Below are 20,090 nucleotides of genomic sequence, written 5' to 3'. Positions count from 1 at the left end.
TCCCCCTTCCATCAGTCCCCAGGTCAGACACCACACACACTACACCTGTCCCCAGGTCAGACACCACACACACTACACCTGTCCCCAGGTCAGACACCACACACACTACACCTGTCCCCAGGTCAGACACCACACACACTGCTTCATACGTCCCCCACATCAGACACCACACACATCACTTCATTCATGAGCTCTACTACTAGCACACGACGAGCCAGCAGTCTCCTCCCCTTCCTACAAAGCGCGGTCACATGACCATGACGTCATGCCTACTCTAAGCCGCTCCGTCCCATTCCAGTGTATGTCTCCTGGGGGTATAGCGGCTGCAGCAGCGGAGTATAGCGCTAGGAGTGAAGAGTATCCGTTACTCATATTCCCGGGCCCGCTCAGGTATTCTGCTATTATGTCTGTCACTAAGTCACCGGGGTGCTCTGTACTGTCTACACGGGCTCGTAATACTATATAGTTGCGCTACATGTATGTCTTACCTATAGTATGTGTCCATCTGATGGCGGCTCTGTCTGTATTGTTTATGTATGTAAATACGGGTTGTGTGTTTATGTGGCCGGCAGCCACTATCCCCAGGTCACATACACATGCATGTAAATCCATACACACTATGTATATTTCATATATGTAACGTAGAGCCACATGGGAAAGCAGTGCTTCATCCCTAAAGTTTAGCGCTGGGGCTGGCAGGGAATTGCTGTGTCCCTGGTAAACATTAGTCATGGATGTGGCTGCTGATGACACAGCTGGGTGGATACACTGGTATTCCAGAGCTGGATACTGGGCTGACTCTATGTCCTTACTGGAGTCTGGATGAGTGAATCTCCATACAAACCAGTTTGGTGAATGGAGTTACTATGTCAGACATGTTAATAAGCTGTCTCCTACATTACATTCCAGCTGGCTTGTGATTTACTCATGTGTTTGGGCCAGCTCGTGTACCTGTGCCTTCTGGGCCAGCTCGTGTACCTGTGCCTTCTGGAACAGTGTGCCTGCTGGGCCAGCTCGTGTACCTGTGCCTGCTGGGCCAGCTCGTGTACCTGTGCCTTCTGGGCCAGCTCGTGTACCTGTGCCTTCTGGGCCAGCTCGTGTACCTGTGCCTTCTGGTCCAGCTCGTGTACCTGTGCCTTCTGGGCCAGCTCGTGTGCCTGTGCCTTCTGGGCCAGCTCGTGTGCCTGTGCCTTCTGGGCCAGCTCGTGTGCCTGTGCCTTCTGGGCCAGCTCGTGTGCCTGTGCCTTCTGGGCCAGCTCGTGTACCTGTGCCTTCTGGAACAGTGTGCCTGCTGGGCCAGCTCGTGTACCTGTGCCTTCTGGGCCAGCTCGTGTGCCTGTGCCTTCTGGGCCAGCTCGTGTGCCTGTGCCTTCTGGGCCAGCTCGTGTACCTGTGCCTTCTGGAACAGTGTGCCTGCTGGGCCAGCTCGTGTACCTGTGCCTTCTGGGCCAGCTCGTGTGCCTGTGCCTTCTGGGCCAGCTCGTGTGCCTGTGCCTTCTGGGCCAGCTCGTGTGCCTGTGCCTTCTGGGCCAGCTCGTGTGCCTGTGCCTTCTGGGCCAGCTCGTGTGCCTTCTGGGCCAGCTCGTGTGCCTTCTGGGCCAGCTCGTGTGCCTGTGCCTTCTGGGCCAGCTCGTGTGCCTGTGCCTTCTGGGCCAGCTCGTGTGCCTGTGCCTTCTGGGCCAGCTCGTGTGCCTGTGCCTTCTGGGCCAGCTCGTGTGCCTGTGCCTTCTGATCCAGTGTGCCTTCTGGGCCAGCTCGTGTGCCTTCTGGGCCAGCTCGTGTACCTGTGCCTTCTGGTCCAGCTCGTGTACCTGTGCCTTCTGGTCCAGCTCGTGTACCTGTGCCTTCTGGGCCAGCTCGTGTACCTGTGCCTTCTGGACCAGCTCGTGTACCTGTGCCTTCTGGTCCAGCTCGTGTACCTGTGCCTTCTGGACCATTGTGCCTTCTGGTCCAGCTCGTGTACCTGTGCCTTCTGGTCCAGCTCGTGTACCTGTGCCTTCTGGTCCTGCTCGTGTACCTGTGCCTTCTGGTCCTGCTCGTGTACCTGTGCCCTGCTGGACCAGCTCGTGTACCTGTGCCCTGCTGGACCAGCTCGTGTTACCTGTGCCCTGCTGGACCAGCTCGTGTACCTGTGCCCTGCTGGACCAGCTCGTGTTACCTGTGCCCTGCTGGACCAGCTCGTGTTACCTGTGCCCTGCTGGACCAGCTCGTGTTACCTGTGCCCTGCTGGACCAGCTCGTGTTACCTGTGCCCTGCTGGACCAGCTCGTGTTACCTGTGCCCTGCTGGACCAGCTCGTGTTACCTGTGCCCTGCTGGACCAGCTCGTGTTACCTGTGCCCTGCTGGACCAGCTCGTGTTACCTGTGCCCTGCTGGACCAGCTCGTGTTACCTGTGCCCTGCTGGACCAGCTCGTGTTACCTGTGCCCTGCTGGACCAGCTCGTGTTACCTGTGCCCTGCTGGACCAGCTCGTGTTACCTGTGCCCTGCTGGACCAGCTCGTGTTACCTGTGCCCTGCTGGACCAGCTCGTGTTACCTGTGCCCTGCTGGACCAGCTCGTGTTACCTGTGCCCTGCTGGACCAGCTCGTGTTACCTGTGCCCTGCTGGACCAGCTCGTGTTACCTGTGCCCTGCTGGACCAGCTCGTGTTACCTGTGCCCTGCTGGACCAGCTCGTGTTACCTGTGCCCTGCTGGACCAGCTCGTGTTACCTGTGCCCTGCTGGACCAGCTCGTGTTACCTGTGCCTTCTGGGCCGGGGTATTTAATGATCTGTTCACACAGGACGTGCACCTGGCGGATTAGTCACTGCAACATGCTACTGGCTGATCCGCTTGGTTGTAGCAGCAAACTGGATGGGATTTAACAAAATCTCTTCTACCCACTATACAGAAACCTGTAGTGTAAATTGACCTACGGAACAGGTTTTTTATCCACAGCATGTAAATTTATGGCATTCCTTTAGTGACTACCCAATGAATTCTGCCCAAAAACCTATTTTTTTGTTCTGGTGGAATTTAAGCATATACACTTATTTTTTCCCGCAGCAGAGAACGTGTCCCATGTGAACATATCCCAAAGGGTATCAATGTAAAAATAAAAAGCTATGAAATGTGTTAGCAAAAAAGAAAACATTTACTCAGTCTAGATCCTGTCCTGCTAGTTTCCTGGCCCCTGCTGGTTTTTCTTTACAAGGCTTCTGTGATGTCATATTGTCCCAACAGGTGACCATAGCAGGCAGTCTCTGGCTAAGGCAGTGGCATGCGTTAGGATGAGATGTCACTATTGTAACCAGAGACTGTTTTGGTCATTTGTCTTGACAGCTCTTCATTGCTACAGCTTTATGGTGAAAATCAGGAAAGCAACAACAGGTGACTAATATTATTTATATATATATATATATATATATATATATATATATATATATATATATATATATACATACATACTAGCTGGTACCCGCGACTTCGTCTGCGGTGATTGTAGAAGTGGGTATATACAGGCGTGGGTAAGGTTTTCGTAGTGTGTATAAGTTTCTCTGCTCCCAGAGTCATATGAGGTCTTAATTTTTCCTGGGACAAATTTTTCTTCATGATGCCGCCATTATTTATTCTATATAATGTACTGGGAAGCAGGGAAAAAATTCAGAATGGGGTGGTTTTGAAGTAAAAATGAAGTTCTGCGACTTTCTTACGGGCTTTGGTTTTACGGCGTTCACTGTGCAACCAAAATGACATGTCCCCTGTATTCTGTGTTTCATTACGATGCTGGGGATACCAAATTTCTATGGTTTTATTTACATTTTGACCCCTTAAAAAAAGGCAAAACTGTGTTAAAAAATGTTTTTTTTGAAAAGTCGCCATATTCCGACAGCCGTAACTTTTTTTTATACGTGCGTGTATGGGGATGTATAGGGCGTCTTTTTTTGCGGGACCGGGTGTACTTTGTAGTTCTACCATTTTCGGGAAATGTTATTGCTTTGATCACTTTTTATTCAAATTTTTATCAGAATCAAAACAGTGAAAAAACGGCGTTTGGCACTTTTGACCATTTTTCCCGCTACGGCGTTTACCGAACAGGAAAAATATTTGTATAGCTTTGTAGAGCGGGTGATTTCGGACGCGGGGATACCTATTATGTATGTGTTTCACAGTTTTTAACTACTTTTATATGTGTTCTAGGGAAAGGGGGGTGATTTGAATTTTTAATCCTTTTTATTTGTTTTTATATTTTTTTAACTTTTTTTTAAAAACTTTTTTTTTTGCATTTATTAGACCTCCTAGGGGTATTGACATGGGTGGGCGGTGTCGCGGATTGTCAGAGCGGTGGGGGTCGGCAAACATGGCTGCTCCAGAGCGTTAAAGAGAGCCTCCTGGAGTATCGTTAAGGTGAGGGGCAAAGTGTTAAAGTATATGTACATGTGATTGTGTGGGGTTAGGGGCGAGGCTGTAGAGGGCAATATGAATTTTGTGGCTTGCTATGGTCCAAAGTGTGTGGGATTGCAGAGATGGTGGTGTGAGTTTGGGTTTTGTGGGGGTCCTGGCACAAACGTATGTGCGCTATTGTGACGAAAAGGAGCCTATTGCGCAATCGGGTGTATTAACTATGTTTGTGGAAACTTTCAGCCAATTCGGTCGAGCGGGTTTTGCGTGATTGAGGAACAAACATCCAAACACACAAACCCACAAACATCCAAACTCACAAACTTTCACATTTATAATATTAATAGGATATATATATAAACGTTAATAAATATTTTGAGTATTTGAAGTCTGGAACTCAAATAAGATTGCGTATTATAGCAGTGCTATATGGTATTAGGCTGTAGGATTGGGATTCATATGTCTTACACTGCCATCAAAACATTGTTTTCAGTTAACCCCCAACTGTAAATAGATTAATAGTGTACAGGTTCATTATAGGAAAGATGACATTTATTGCTGCATTGTATACAGCAGACTGATATTAAGCACAATAGTAATACCGTATTTACATGTACACATATCATGGATGTGTAAGGTCTGTGATGATCACAGAAAACACTCCACCCTGCTCATTTGTGGGTGGTGTGCTGCTCCTGGTTCATCCATTTTTCACATTTGCCTATGCGTTTCTATGTCTCTGGGTTGTGAAAACGGATGACAAATGGATCCATGGACTTGGTGAAAGCATCAGTGAAAAAATACAAAATCATGCTCTTGCTTTTTCATTCACAGACATAATCAGCGAAAAAACAAAAAAGGATGTCTAATTTAGTACATCAAAATGAATGGTTGAACATGCCATCAGTTAAAAGTAGATTCATACATGAAATGCAGACATGTGAATAAGGTTTCATGCAACGCCATTTTTTATTTTTTTTGAAATAATTTGCTGTAATTTCCTGATGGCAGACGGAATGGAACTGACTATTAGTAGGTGTGACTACAGCCTTTAGAAATCGTAGAGTGCGTGGTGTTGGACAGCTAATGGTAAGCTTTTGCCACAGAATACTATAATGATCAAGGTTCTGTTCAGTTTGTCTGCTAGAACCCAGGTTTTGCAGACATAATATAGGTAGAAATCGGAAAGTGACCATATGGTGGAGATCAGATTGTTGTCTGATGGTGCTGCTGTACCACTTTTTAGAGTTGTGGCTTGTGCAATGAATTGCTGATTTTTTTTTAACACCAGAAAACTGTCACAAATCCCATTTCTCCTAATTTGTATTTTTTTTTTTCAAAAACAGCATGACTCTTGTTCTGGGCTAGGGGTTGGTTCAAATGTCGTTTTAAGTCCATGTTCAACATATATATAAAAAAGGGATTTGAAAGTAAAAAGTTTCTTTCATCACTTGGGGCACATGCGGTTTTCTAGCGGTATATAAAACTGCATGTGCCCCAAGTGATGAAAGGTTCTCTGTACGTTAAGTCTCCGAGTAGCGTCCCGCAGCAAAAGTGTGTTGCAGGAAAAAACGTGGCTGCTTTGTGTTATTTTCCCACAGCACTTATTACAGAAATTTCGCAGAGGTTTCCTCTGTGGTTTTTCTGCTTCAGTTATACATATTGGGAAACAGCCGGTGTTTCTGTAGGTATAATTGACATACTGCGATTTCCAAAACCGCAACGGTTTTGGAAATTGCAGCGTCTCCGCTGTATGTATTTTAGTGCACTGCAGGGATGGGATTCATGTTTTTTTTCTGTGGCGTTTAGGACACATGGGGTTTTGGCTTTAAATGGATGCTTTTGATAGATACCATAGTTGCATGCATCACCATAGGGATCCATTACATAAAATCCTATACATTTTTTTTGTTGGACATCACAGGATGGAAAAGTGCTTTGTGCTATGCTTTACTATCTTTTTTTTCCCTTAAGTATGTTTACTATGAGACAAAAATGAGATGTAAACGTAGCCTGAGTTTTGTATTGCTTATTCCCATTTACTGATATGTTTGGCTTCAGACTATGCATCCTGACCTATACCAAGTCCTTTTGTGCTAGAAAACATTAAGGGGAATTTATCAAGCCCTGAACGGCAGAATTCTCGTGTTCAAAAGTCACAAAATAGGTTTTGCCTCTTCTTGACTTGTGTACAATGTACGATTTACAGCACTCGACTATCTCTGGTGCTCCCATTGAATGGAAGTGGGGGTGCATCTGCATCCACCAGTGGTTTGGCCACTTGTTCTACAGCTGCATCCACTAGGGGGTAGGGTAAGTCTTCACCCCTTCCGCAGGATTCAAGGGAGTCTTGGTGGTCAGACCACCATTGGTCAGCATTTTGTCCTCTATTCTGTGGATAGAAAATAATGTTTGTAGCATGACGTCCATTGTGAAGTTGACGTGGTTCGCTTTGTGAGCTGATGTAGATTAGATTTATCAAATGCAATAAAGTTGCAAAAATTGTCTCTCAGTTCAGTATGGTATGGATTAGAAAGTGGTGTAACATTTCAGCACGGAAGAGTTGGTTTAAAAATTTTCCAAATTTGTCAAACATTGTGCGTTGTACATGATATGGTGATAAATCTGGCTTTAAGAATTTCCTCTTGATAAACCTCCAGCAGTGTGTGATGACGGGTATATAGCTTGAGACTCTTGGCTCTAATGCAGGAGCAATGCCCAGCATCTCCTAAGCTATAATATACTCCAGCAATTGCAACATGTTTAAGGTGGAGCTACCCAAATGTAGTAATCATATATAGCGTGAGGCAGTGTTATCTTGTGTAATGGATCTATTCCCCACAGAGGACATGTCTTGGCAGCTGTTTGGAGGAAACATTGGAAACCTTCAATGTTTACTATTAAGTAAACAATAGTATAGTCAGCATCAAGTCTCTTCTAGTAAGATCCATTTTGTGGATATATAAGGGTATGTTCACATGGCAGAAAAGGTGGCAGAAACCTTTTCCGCCTTGTGAACTTTCCGCGTGGTTAGCCGCGAGGGGATGCTGATGCAGCATTGAATGAATGGGGAAATAACACAAAATGCAACCAAAGGCTCAAAACATTGGTGAAAACACAACCAAAGTACAAAAACAATGTCTAAAGACGGAATCACCATAAAAATCTAGAAATTTTATTAGGAAATCCAATAAGAACATGTGTTAAAACACAACATGATTAAATGCACAGTAAAGTGGGACAAAAGGCTGACTTGGCTGACTCAGTCGCGGAATCTGTGTCAAGATAGGTCATGTCGCTTCTTTTTTCCGCTACTAGCTAGCGGAAAAAAAAAAAGCGAGCGGCTCCTGTTGAAGTCGATGGGAGCCAATTTTGCAGGTGGATTTTGAGGCAGATTCCGCCTCAAAATCCAACTGCAAAAAACTTTGTGTGAACAAACCCTTACAGCTGCCTTTAGTGTACATATTCATGTCCTTGCCTAGATGACTACTTTAGACTTGTTTCTGTGGATACGCACATGCATATTAGAAGGTCGACTAGTCCTGCAGAATTGTTCATCTGACATTTGTATTTATATGGTGTAGTTAGAGGCCCTTTCATGCCCTCTAAAACAGGAAGCATAATATACCATTGGGGCAGTTACCGGTGCGCTAAATTGCGCTAAATTCAACAAGCTGTCAGCTTTGCAACAGTACACAACACTCCCTATCTTAGAGGAAGTGAAAGGTCCCCTTTGAAACTACAAACCTAAATTACGTTAAAAAACCCCCACGTTTTTGATGCATTTGCAGTTTTGAGAGATGAAACGTTTTAAATAAAAAAAATCACCTCTAAGACTGCGACTGTTTGGTGCAATATTAACCACATACTGTTTAAGCACACCCTTATCCTACAAAACGTGATAGACGTAGTAGATAGATAGCATTCTTCAAACCAGTCACTAGGATGAAACCAGCAGTAAACTGTCTGTGAGTGCCAATTTAAGAGCCATATCACTGTCATATCTTTAATAGACTTTGCTTATCCCTTTGATATTTAGTGTGGCTCAATACCATCATTGATGTAATTGAAAGGTGACTTGTAATCATTTATGCCAGTGTTGTTGGTGGAGCAGCCAAAACAATGGAGGGGGGGGGGGGGTCTTAGTATTGCACAGCTTTGTATGCTGCTCATATTGCAGTAGTAATGTTGTCAGCAAGGGAGTAGGTATCAAGTGATGCTCTTAATTCACAAAAGTCTTTGCTATAGTCTTTAAATGTAAAAGCCTACAATGGAGTAAGTCATTCTAAGGCTGGATTCACACTACCATTGTTATGTCCGTTGCTGTCTTCTGGCATAGGATGACAGTAACGGACATTAACTGTTGCAGAGAACGCACACTATTGCTAGGTTCACTCTAGTGCTCTGGTCTCCTTTGTTCAGGTCCTGTATGGGGACCTGAAAGATGGACAACCTAAAGACTATAATGGGGTCCAATTGGTTTCTGTTTTCCTTTCAGGAGCTTTCTCTCTGACGATTTTAGATGGAGTCTTCTATGGAGACTCCAACACATATGTGAATCCAGCCTCAGTCTGTGTCCGTTCCCATTGACACTAATGTAAACCACATGACTGATGCTATCTTCTGCCGTGTTTGTTTACTTTTGTAACGAAAAAAACATTTGTGCATGCAGGACTATCCATCTGACATTAGTGTAGATGCTGGAAGTTCCTGTCATTCATTGATCAGTGGAAAGCAGTATATTGCATTTAATATTTACCATTTATTGTTCACATTGTAGAGGTAGTTGCTGTATTTGTTAACCTCAACTAACCTGTGTGTTCTGTACATGCACTTCTAAGTAATTGTACCATTCAAACTAGTAAAACCGTGCACATTGTGCTGGCACTAATATTAATATTGTTTATAGCATTATATGTGTGGGGACTTTGAGACAATGCAGACAAGCTGTGTGCATAGTCTAGTTCGTGTCCGGGACATACAGGATAGTTGTGTCTGCAGATGGAGCCAACCATTTCCCGAGGTGGCATTCAATGACGGAGAGGAAACGGTTTATTAGAAGCAATACTGTGCGTTTTGAAGGGGGGATGCCGAGCTCATGCACAGAAGGAGAGCAGTGCTTGTGACTCCACTTCCTGCAATCCTTCTCAGTGTTTCTGCTGCCAGACAGGATTTCACAGGACAGCAGACATCTAGAACGAAGCTTTTTACCATACATTCCTGTGCATTTCCATTGTAGCTTTGGATGCCCTGCAAGTGCATGTGATGTACATGAAAACCATGGGGGAAATTTATGAAGCGCCTCCCTCTGGAATTCTGATGCAAAGATTTCCTGATTGTGCTTCAGTGATAAACTCTGATGCTGAGAATCTCTGTATAATGGCACCCTAAGGGTATAGTCACACATAATCTGGTAAAACTGGGCGGTGAGGCGAACAGAGACCACTCAGATGTGATTGATAAAGGTCATAATCTGCAGAATTGCTAGACCATTAGTATTTTCTGCCTAGTTTATAAATTTATAAACAGTCAGTTTGAGAATCGTGTAGACTTACTTGTACGTCATGTAAAAACCATTTCCCTGATCTAATGTTGTTACCAGAATCCATATCCAAGTAGTGGCAACTCCCTAATGTATCTGGGCAGCAGAAAATAGCAGCCTGCATTCTCTGTGTATTGCTGACACCGGCTGTTGTATAACCCATTGGGTCATCTGATCACAACCTGTGTGACCAGAACTGAAGCAAACAAGTCTCCTACACAATGCTGCTACCAGTTATTGATAGTATTCTTCCTAATATGCTTTTATACACAAGTATATTTGATACCCCTGGTAACTACAGTATGTTCCAGCATATTGTGCAAACTCCATACAACTAAAATAGGGATAATGAAATCTTTTATACAAAAAAGGCCATTTGATATTCTTGTAACTCCCCTTTGGAACATGTTTGACAAAAACCCCAGGAAAGGAGGCTGTAAAACTATATATTTCCTAAGAATATTTTTGTCTGCGCAGATTTATTTTTTTCTGTGGGTTTTGTCACATATAGCTTTACAGAGCTTTATTTGCTCTGCAGTACAATGGTATGGGGATTCTCTGACGTTCTGTGTTCTGCTAGTCTATACTGTCATGAGTTTTGTAGTAAATACTACAGCTGCCACTGTGACCACAAGTGATCATCGAGGGGCCAACACCCAGCCCCTGCAATGATCAACTGTTCAGGGCTGCTGCTGGGCCTGGCACCATACAGTATATGCAAACAAAGGGCTCTGTACATCTTACAGTGGACACATGACATTAAAGCAGCTTAGCTGGACTTAATGTGAAGGGGAGCTAAACTACAGTAACAATGCATAGCCACTATATTGCTGGTCAGTGCTGAGAATTGGCCATAAAAAACAAACAAATTGAAACAAAAAAACCCACCAGAAACCCTGTTAAATACCTACTTGTTTACACCATTTATTATTACATATGTTAAAGAGGACCTTTCACCACATGCTGCTCTTTGGATTAATGGATGTTGCTCCACAGATTTCGCTGCAGTTGGAATTTCTTTTGTCTATCCCCCACCGTACCTGAACAATGAATTCTGTTAGTTTCAGCAGCCATTGTATAAATTAGGCCCTCTACTGTCAGGTGTCTCATACCTAACTGTACAGAGTCTAATACAGGCCTCATTCACATCTGCGTTTGGTAATCCGTTCGGGAAGTCCGCACGGGCACCCCCCCCCCCCCCCCCCCCCCCGAATGGACTACCGAATGCACTGGCAAGTGGTGCTCAGTGAAAGCACACAGACCCCATAGACTATAATGGGGTCCGTGTGCTCTCCGTGTAGTGTCTGCACAGAACATGCGGTCAGAAAAGTAGATCGTGATCTACTTTCACACTGCTTGCCAGTGCGTTCGGTAGTCCGTTCAGGGGGTCCCCATGCGGACTCCCCAAATGGATTACCAAACTCAGATGTGAACTAAGGGTAACACATTTGGTTCTGTAACTAACAGCACCAATTGCTCATCAAGGGGTGGTGGGGTGGTTAGAGAAAAAAATGTGATTTTAATTTAGGCCATAATCTTTCAGCCCTACAATCAATTCCATAATGGTTAAAGAAATCAAAATAACTGTTTTTCCCCACCTGTGTTTCACTGCACTGATTATTATTATTATTATTTTTTTTTTTTATAAAAAACAATCAAGGCCTCAAACATTCCCCAAAATTATATAAATGAAAACATCTTATGGAACAAAATAAAGACACCTTGCAGAGCTTCGTTCAAAAAAAAAAAAAAAAAAAAAGTTATGAGTATCAGAATATGACTAGTAAAATCATTTTTTGCATTCTTCAGTTCTGTACTTTTGTGAAGGTGTAAAAAGACAGCAAAAACTATATAAATTTGGTGGTGTTTAATTGCACCAAGTTCAAGAACATAAGGAACATGTCACTTTTACTTCACAGTGAACAATAGAAGAACAAAACCCATAAGAGAATGGTGTGAATGCAGGTTTTTGCTAATTCTACTCCTTTGTTAACGCTTTTACAAATCGGATTACATCTTATGGAATGTTAAATGATACCAATACCAGGTACAATATGTCCAGCAAAAAATAAGCCCTCATATGACTCTGAAAGGAAAAATAAAAAAGTTGTGGCTTTTGGAATGTGGGAAACAAACTGAAATTAAAAAAAAGCTTTTTTTTTTTTTTTTTTTTTTTTTGGATGTGACAAACATTTCTTCCTGCCCGCGCGGGTTTTGACACGGCTCACCGCGTCTCTCTTTTGTCAAAACCCGCCTGCCGCGACCATCGCGGTCGTGGCTTTCCCCTCCGCTGTCGGCTCAAATGAATGAGCCGACATAGGAGGGAGCTGCCGGGGGCGGAAGCCGCGCGGCTTCCGCCTGAAGAAAGGGCATGTCCGCCGCTAGCGGAAAAAAAAAAAGCCCGGTGGTCTACATAGACCACCATTGTAAAGGGGCGGATTTTGAAGCGAAATCCGCTGTCAAAATCCGCCCCTTTGTTCACGTGTGAACTAGCCCTAAGGTAGGGTTCAAGCTACAGTTAGTGTCCGCTCAGACGGTGTCAGTTTAAAAAAACAAAAAACGGACACCTTTCATAACAGACACAGACGGACAGTAACAACTGATGGCTATCAGTTACTGTCCTTTATGTGTTCATTGCCCTTAGACCTCAGTGGGGAAAAAAGAAACAAAAAACAACAGACACTTACTGTCCGTTTTTTTCAAACGGACAGAAAAGTCCTGCATGTAGGATTTTTATTGTCCACTTGACAAAATGGACATGGTTATAAACGGACACTAAAGGACACAAGATAAAATCCCATTGAAAGGAATGGAAATTGCAAACGGACCAGCTGGTGTCCATTGCTAAAATCTTGTACGGACAATAGCCACGGACACTGCTGAGCAGACACCAACGGTAATGTGAACACCCCCTTAATTACAGCTTTTAAATACAGAGCATTATGAGCCTCCCTGTGTCTCCTAGGGAGCTGAAATACGAGTTGAAGAAACTGAAAATAAAATAATAACAAAAAAATCTTTTAAAAGGATGTGATTTGTTTTCATTAATGGGAGTGAATAGAATTAATGGCAGTAGGTGTAGTCTTTCAGATCAATTTCACCATTTTAATTCCATCCCACACATTAGCAACGTATTGTACGCCTGAAAGTATACATGGAATGCAATGGAAAATAATAGTCATACTTTAGTTATGCAGTAGCTAGAGAAGTTCTAGGGAACAGAAAGTGTGACAGCCAGAATATACGACACCTGGAAATATAAATACTGTTGTAGGTTTCTGAGGACAGATACACAGGCCGTAGCATTGTGCGCTTGTAGCTAATTCAATGGAAGGAAGTGTGATTCAATGGAGGGAAACTACTGTTTTTGTTTTCATCAGCTTTTTAGACTGTAAAAAAGGATTAACCATTGCAAACATGATCAGAACTAATTAATGTAATTACGGTATGTAGAAATAGAATTTAATTTCTTCAAGATGTATAACATTGTCTTATCAATTTTCCTGTCCTTCAGGCTCTTCAGGGTTTCTTCATTTTTGAATGAACAGAATCATGGCCCGTGGTAAGTAATATTTTTATATACATATTTTGCAGTACAAACTAAATAAAAATGGCCAAAAAGTAAGAACCCCCTGAGCGAACTTTTATAAACCTCTATTAAATATGGGGGAAATAATGAATTTTTCACCTATTGGGACTGATAAAAATCTAAATGATTGTAGACATGATTGCTGAAGTGCATGTCAGGGAGCGTTTGGACACGTCGGGACAGATTTGTTGCTGAGTTTGGCATTTTAGTGTAATTGTTGGGTAGATGTAGGCGCTGTGAAGAAATGATTTAAAAAACTAGTGTGGATCAAGTCCTAAAAGAGTCATTGCGGTTGGATGCTCCTAGAAAATATATTACTTCTGGCAACGTAATCAGGTTATATACTAAACACTGTGACTATGCAGTAACTAAAATATACTGGTTTAGTTTCTAACATGGAGTAGAAATAAAGTGTTGATGTGCAGTGTGAATTATTGGTAAGATATAACTTTTCAATATGTCATGTAGCAATTACATTGAGATAGGAGTAACACAGCCAGTATAGTCTCATTGTTTTCATTTGTTAGAAAAGCAATATAATACTACAAGTACGTTGGATGTTGTTTTATTCATCAGCATTTTACCTAACCACAGTAAGTGAGTTGGTGCCACATATACATTTAATGCATATAATGTATTGTAAGCCGATGGCTGGTCAGGTAATGGAGGAGGTGTACATCTTACCCAGACTACTCAGGTGGGTGAGATGAGAAAACTCCAGTAATGTTTGTTCTCAGCAGACAACGTTTGTCTGCTGAGCATTTTGGTAAATGCTCAGTACTGGGTTGGGTTTTTAGGAATGACAGGTAGGTTGGTAGTGGGACTTGTCATTCCACCCCCCTTCAGTCCACACTTTGGGGATTTTACGGCAGCGACTCAGCTGCAGAGAGTCTCCTCGTCAAGGAGGCTTAAGAAGTCAGCTCCAGCAGCACTTTGGCTCAAAAGATTCCTTAAATATGATACTAAGAAAAGATCCTTCAATATGTTTTGAATTATAAAAGACTCATCCATTAATACATTATGTAATATACTTCAGTAACACATTTTGGCTCTTTTCTGTGAAATCCTGCATTTTTTTTCACTCTTTCCTTTCTTCTCTATTGAGAGTTGTTCCCTGCTTCTCCTTGCGTATGTAGTAAGGGGCTGTATGAAGTGAAGAGAACATGAGAGAGGGGGAGGGTCCTGTCATATGTCACAGATTGTAAGACTTAGAAATTTGCTTTTTGTGTCAAGGAGACTCTCATCTATCATATGACCGTAAGCTGAGCCCTCTTCATACAGATGCAGTTCTACCTGTTGTGGTAAAGTGTATGGTAAAGTTGTGGACGCGGTGTATATCTCACCTAGTTTCCTAGGCCAGACATGGTAGCGGAAATCCAGGATACATGTTGCTGTAGCAGAACATAGGAATCTAGGGCTCTTTATTTAAAGGGGACCTTTCATCACTTGGGGCACATGCAGTTTTATACACAGCTAGAAAGACGACAATGTGCCAAATTCAGCGCACTATCGGCTTTCATGATCTGTGCTCCAGGTGAAGAGCTATCTGTGCTGGTACCATAGCTCTTCACTGTCAGAAGGGCATTCCTGACAGTTAGTCAGGAACGCCCTTCCTCACTGTAGTGTCTATAGCGTTGTACTGTGAGAGCGGTAAGGAACGCCTCCTCCCTCTCCTCACAGTACATAGTCCATAGACGAGTACTTGAGGGGGGGGGGGGGGGGGCATCCTCTCCGCTCTCACAGTACAGCGCTATAGGCGCTGCTGTGAGGAAGGGCGTTCCTGACAGTCAGTGAAGAGCTACGTACCAGCACTGATAGCTCTTCACCTGGGGCACAGATCATGAAAGCCGACAGTGCCCTGAATTTAGCACACTGTCGGCTTTCTCGCGGTATATTAAACCACATGTGCCCCAAGTGATGAAAGGTCCTCTTTTAAGTTACACGGGCTGAATTTTCTGAACTGGAGGACAGTTTGGTTGTGGGAGTCTTCCAGTCCACACCCTAGTCCACTATGGATTTTCCCTAGTCCCAGGTGTTCTCGGGTGAGGTTTCTTGAAATTCATTACTGGGGAAGGAAGCCTGAAAAGGGCTGACAGGTTTGCAGCATGAGAGGGAAAGCACCCCTGGGGCGGTTATGGACAGTTTGTTGCCAGGTATTAGTGAGGCATCCTACTGTATAGTTAGAGCTAGACAGGCTTAGCTTTGTTTTGTTTGCATGCTGTTTTGTGCTGAGGCATTTGAATAAAGCGCCCTTGGAGTTTGAACCCTGCTGCCTGTGTGAACTCTGTCATTGCTGATCCCACACTGTGATTTCCAGATACATCAATGGTTGAAAACACAGTTGAACATAAATATCCCAATCCTGTCTTTGTGTTCAGACAGCTATATCTCTGTAAATCTTTTGTGTAGAACTGTCATGATATTCTTCTTTCATATGACAAAAGCAAGTCTGCATGATTTATAATGCTTGAAATATATACGTCTGAATTGACCGTCCCCCACTCTCATTTTCTCTTCACTTTACACAGCCCTATACTCCATACACAATAAGAAAATGAGAAACAGGTACAGCTCTCAATAGAGAAGCAAGGGAAAGAATAAAGAAATAAAAGGAGCCACAATCTGTGAAGAAAATGTATTACAAAATGTAATAATGACACAAATCCTGCCAGAAAATCAAAAGTTGTCCAAACGTTTAGTTACGCTTTAAATTTCATGGTACATTGTCTGGCTGGGAACATTGATCTGCAGAGAAGATTCTGCCGACCCTGTGGAGTCCATAGGCCAAACCTCAGACTCTAACTCTTTTGTTTTGCTAAAGTCAGATTCCTATTCGTACACCAATTTAACTCCTTCATAAATGGTTGACAACCATTGGATACATAGACATAGTGAAGCTCCTCTTATTCGTGAGAAATAAATTATGTTATATATGTTATCTATATTTATATGTTATAAATTACACATCTACATTACTAATTACATAATATGGCTAATAGTTTAGTTTTTTACTGCAGTCGCGGCGCTATGTGCAAAAAGCACACAAAAAACGGCTGGCGTTACTCTGTGTGAATACAGCCTTATAAGGGTTGTGGGTTACTATATGTAAATAAATAAATACATGTCTGTACAGTTTTACCCACAACAATATCATCATACATACAGAGGAACCCCTGGACCCATATTACCTCCACCTATATCGAGACCTGGACGTGCACGCACCCGACGTACGTTTCGCCCGACACAAGGCTTTGTCAAGTCGTGCATGTCCAGGTCTTGATATAGATGGAGGTAATATGGGTCCGGGCGTCCTCTGTATGTATGATGATATTGTTGTGGGTAAATCTATACATACATGTATTTATTTACTTAGATCTCATTGATGTTTCATTCCAGGTTCCAAGGTATTTATGTGCCAAATGTCAGCCGAATGCCTGCAGCTGTTTTTGCGTGATTGAGGAACAAACATCCAAACACACAAACTTTCACATTTAGAATATTAGTAGGATATTCTTGTAATGAGAATATATACCTCTTGTAATGCATCCCTTGCTTGGTACTGTTCACTAAAGGTAAGCTTACTGTCCACCAAAATGGACAAATCGTTCTCAGTGGCAGTCTTACCCAGTAATTTATTATTAAGTCATTGTAAATTGATAAAACTGCCACTAAAAAAGACTTGGTGATTTTGGTGGACAGTAAGTTTACATGACATGACTTTTTCAAGCTCTTGAATCCAGTGGTATCTTGTACATTATTGGTGATGTTAAGAAAAGAAAGTATAAAAATAGGAATACTAAAAAAAAAAAATATTCAAAAATGTATTTTGTAGTATTCCCTGTGTGCGCAGGAACTCCACACTTTGTAGGGTGAGTTGCTTCCTCGCTTAAGGCCCCTTCAGTACACATTAGTATCTGTGCGGGGTAGCCGTCTGTTCTGCTGATATTATGAAACTGATGAACACTGAAAAGCCGTGTGGGTTTTTTAATCCTAGTTTGCTCTCAATAGAGAGATGTTTACAGTGCAATTTTTCATTAATAGAAAGATATTTCACAGTTATCTTGTTTTATAATTTTGTTTAAAAATACTGTTACTACTAAAAAATAGAAATGGTTGATCCTTAAGGAATATAGCAAGCGAACTGAATTACCCAAATCGACAGTGTCCTATGTGATTATGAAGTGGAAGGTGAACGGTGATTGTCCGAATGTGCCCAGAGTCGGCAGACCCCCGAAACTGCAACCACCCAAAATCGGTGAAACTTATCTGTCTTCTCCAATTTATTCCGAATGGAATAAAATACCACCAACCGTCATACAAGGACTTGTGGAAAGCCCCGGAGGGCTGAGGCTGTATTTGCCGCTCATGGAGGCTCTACCAACTATTGAATATGAATAAATGTTGTTTTCTATTCTATCACAGGTGTCCAAATACTTATTGGTAGACAGTGTATTAATGTTTATGTAAATAGATCTAAGTATGTATGTCTATTTTTTAATATACTTTTGTGGTCTCTGTTTCCATGAGGGCTCGTTCACATCTGTGCCCGGGAGTCCGTTCTGCAGGTTTCCGTTTCCTGCACAAAACCTCGTCAATTTTTGTTTTCCGTCCACATCTAGGGAGATTAGCCACAGTGCCATGGGCTTTAAATTTCTTGATGACACTGCGCACGGTAGACACAGGCACATTCAGGTCTTTGAAGGTGGACTTGTAGTCTTGAGATTGCTCATGCTTCCTCACAATTTTGCTTCTCAAGTCCTCAGACAGTTCTTTGGTCTTCTTTCTTTTCTCCATGCTCAATGTGGTACACACAAGGACACAGGACAGAGGTTGTCAACTTTATTCCATTTCAACTGGCTGCAAGTGTGATTTAGTTATTGCCACCACCTGTTAGGTGCCTCAGGTAAGTAACAGGTGCTGTTAATTACACAAATCAGAGAAGCATCACATGATTTTTCAAACAGTGCCAATACTTTTGTCCACCCCCTTTTTTATGTTTGGTGTGGAATTCTATCCAATTTGGCTTTTTGACAATTCTTTTTGTGGTTTTCCATTGAAGACAAATTAAATGAAGATAATACCAAATAATTTGTGATTGCAATCATTTTCTGGAAGAAAATGAGTATTATCTGACAGAATTGTAGGGGTGCCAATACTTTTGGCCAACACTGTAAGTAGTATACATATAAGCTGGTATATATTACATTAAACTCCCTGCTCATGTATGTCTGCTTTGTCCGCATGTATGATGCATGTGCAATAGCGGATATACAGGAGCAGGCTATGTAAAGTATTCAGGCCGGCGGCATTTCCACCCTGTAATGTGGTCATTTATTGTGTAATCCTGACGACAGAAATCAGAGTATTTGTCACCCAAATGACTAAACATTTCTTATCTGCTCTAGAACGTGTACTAGCTCTATGGTGTATTCTCACAATGGCTGACTGTAAATAGACTTCTAGATTGGCTTTCAATGCTGGCACACAAACTGCTGTATCATTCTGAGCAGATGTGATTTGATAAGCCCCAGGGATTTTTCTACCAGAGAAAATGCAATTCATCAGGAGAAAACACGTGCCGGCCATGAATGGCAGTGTTGTAGTAACCACCTCTTTGACTACTGTTGAGTGTCAGATTCTCTTTTCAGCTCTGTGTCTAGGGAACAGAAAATCACACTTTATTCACCCATAGACAACCAGCAATTACTTTCTAGCTGTATTTTACAAGAATAATAATAAATCTGGAAAATAAAAATAACCTAGAAAGTACAGTGGGGCAAAAAAGTATTGTCAGTCACCAATAGTGCAAGTTCCACCACTTAAAAAGATGAGAGGCGTCTGTAATTTACATCATAGGTAGACCTCAACTATGAGAGACAAAATGAGAAAACAAATCCAGAAAATCACATTGTCTGATTTTGTAAGAATTTATTTGCAAATTATGTTGGAAAATAAGTATTTGGTCAGTAACAAAATTTCATCTCAATACTTTGTTATATATCCTTTATTGGCAATGACAGAGGTCAAACGTTTTCTGTAAGTCTTCACAAGGTTGGCACACACTGTTGTTGGTATGTTGGCCCATTCCTCCATGCAGATCTCCTCTAGAGCAGTGATGTTTTGGGGCTGTCGCTTGGCAACACGGACTTTCAACTCCCTCCAAAGGTTTTCTATAGGGTTGAGATCTGGAGACTGGCTTGGCCACTCCAGGACCTTGAAATGCTTCTTACAAAGCCACTCCTTCGTTGCCCTGGCGGTGTGCTTTGGATCATTGTCATGTTGAAAGACCCAGCCACGTTTCATCTTCAATGCCCTTGCTGATGGAAGGAGGTTTGCACTCACAATCTCACGATACATGGCCCCATTCATTCTTTCATGTACCCGGATCAGTCGTCCTGGCCCCTTTGCAGAGAAACAGCCCCAAAGCATGATGTTTCCACCCCCATGCTTTACAGTAGGTATGGTGTTTGATGGATGCAACTCAGTATTCTTTTTCCTCCAAACACGAAAAGTTGTGTTTCTACCAAACAGTTCCAGTTTGGTTTCATCAGACCATAGGACATTCTCGCAATACTCTTTT

The 20,090-nt window shown here is 42.6% G+C and overlaps 1 protein-coding gene across 2 annotated transcripts in view; it reads left to right on the top strand.

The window, feature by feature from the left end:
• Positions 1–269: 269 nt before the first annotated feature.
• PRRG1 (proline rich and Gla domain 1) overlaps positions 270–20,090 on the top strand; it is a 35,317-nt gene continuing 15,496 nt past the window's right edge. Inside the window, exons 1-2 of one of the 2 annotated variants that reach the window (XM_075262805.1) lie at positions 270–390; positions 13,436–13,483. In XM_075262805.1, the coding sequence (XP_075118906.1) occupies positions 13,462–13,483 (22 nt within the window). In that variant the 5' untranslated portion in view covers positions 270–390; positions 13,436–13,461. Of the gene's footprint in view, positions 391–3,342; positions 3,369–13,435; positions 13,484–20,090 lie in introns of those variants that run through there. The other variant, XM_075262806.1, reaches the window with a different exon arrangement.

Source organism: Leptodactylus fuscus, chromosome 2 (assembly GCF_031893055.1).
Source record: "Leptodactylus fuscus isolate aLepFus1 chromosome 2, aLepFus1.hap2, whole genome shotgun sequence".
Lineage (NCBI taxonomy): Eukaryota > Metazoa > Chordata > Amphibia > Anura > Leptodactylidae > Leptodactylus > Leptodactylus fuscus.
This window is presented reverse-complemented; position numbering and strand designations above follow the sequence as displayed.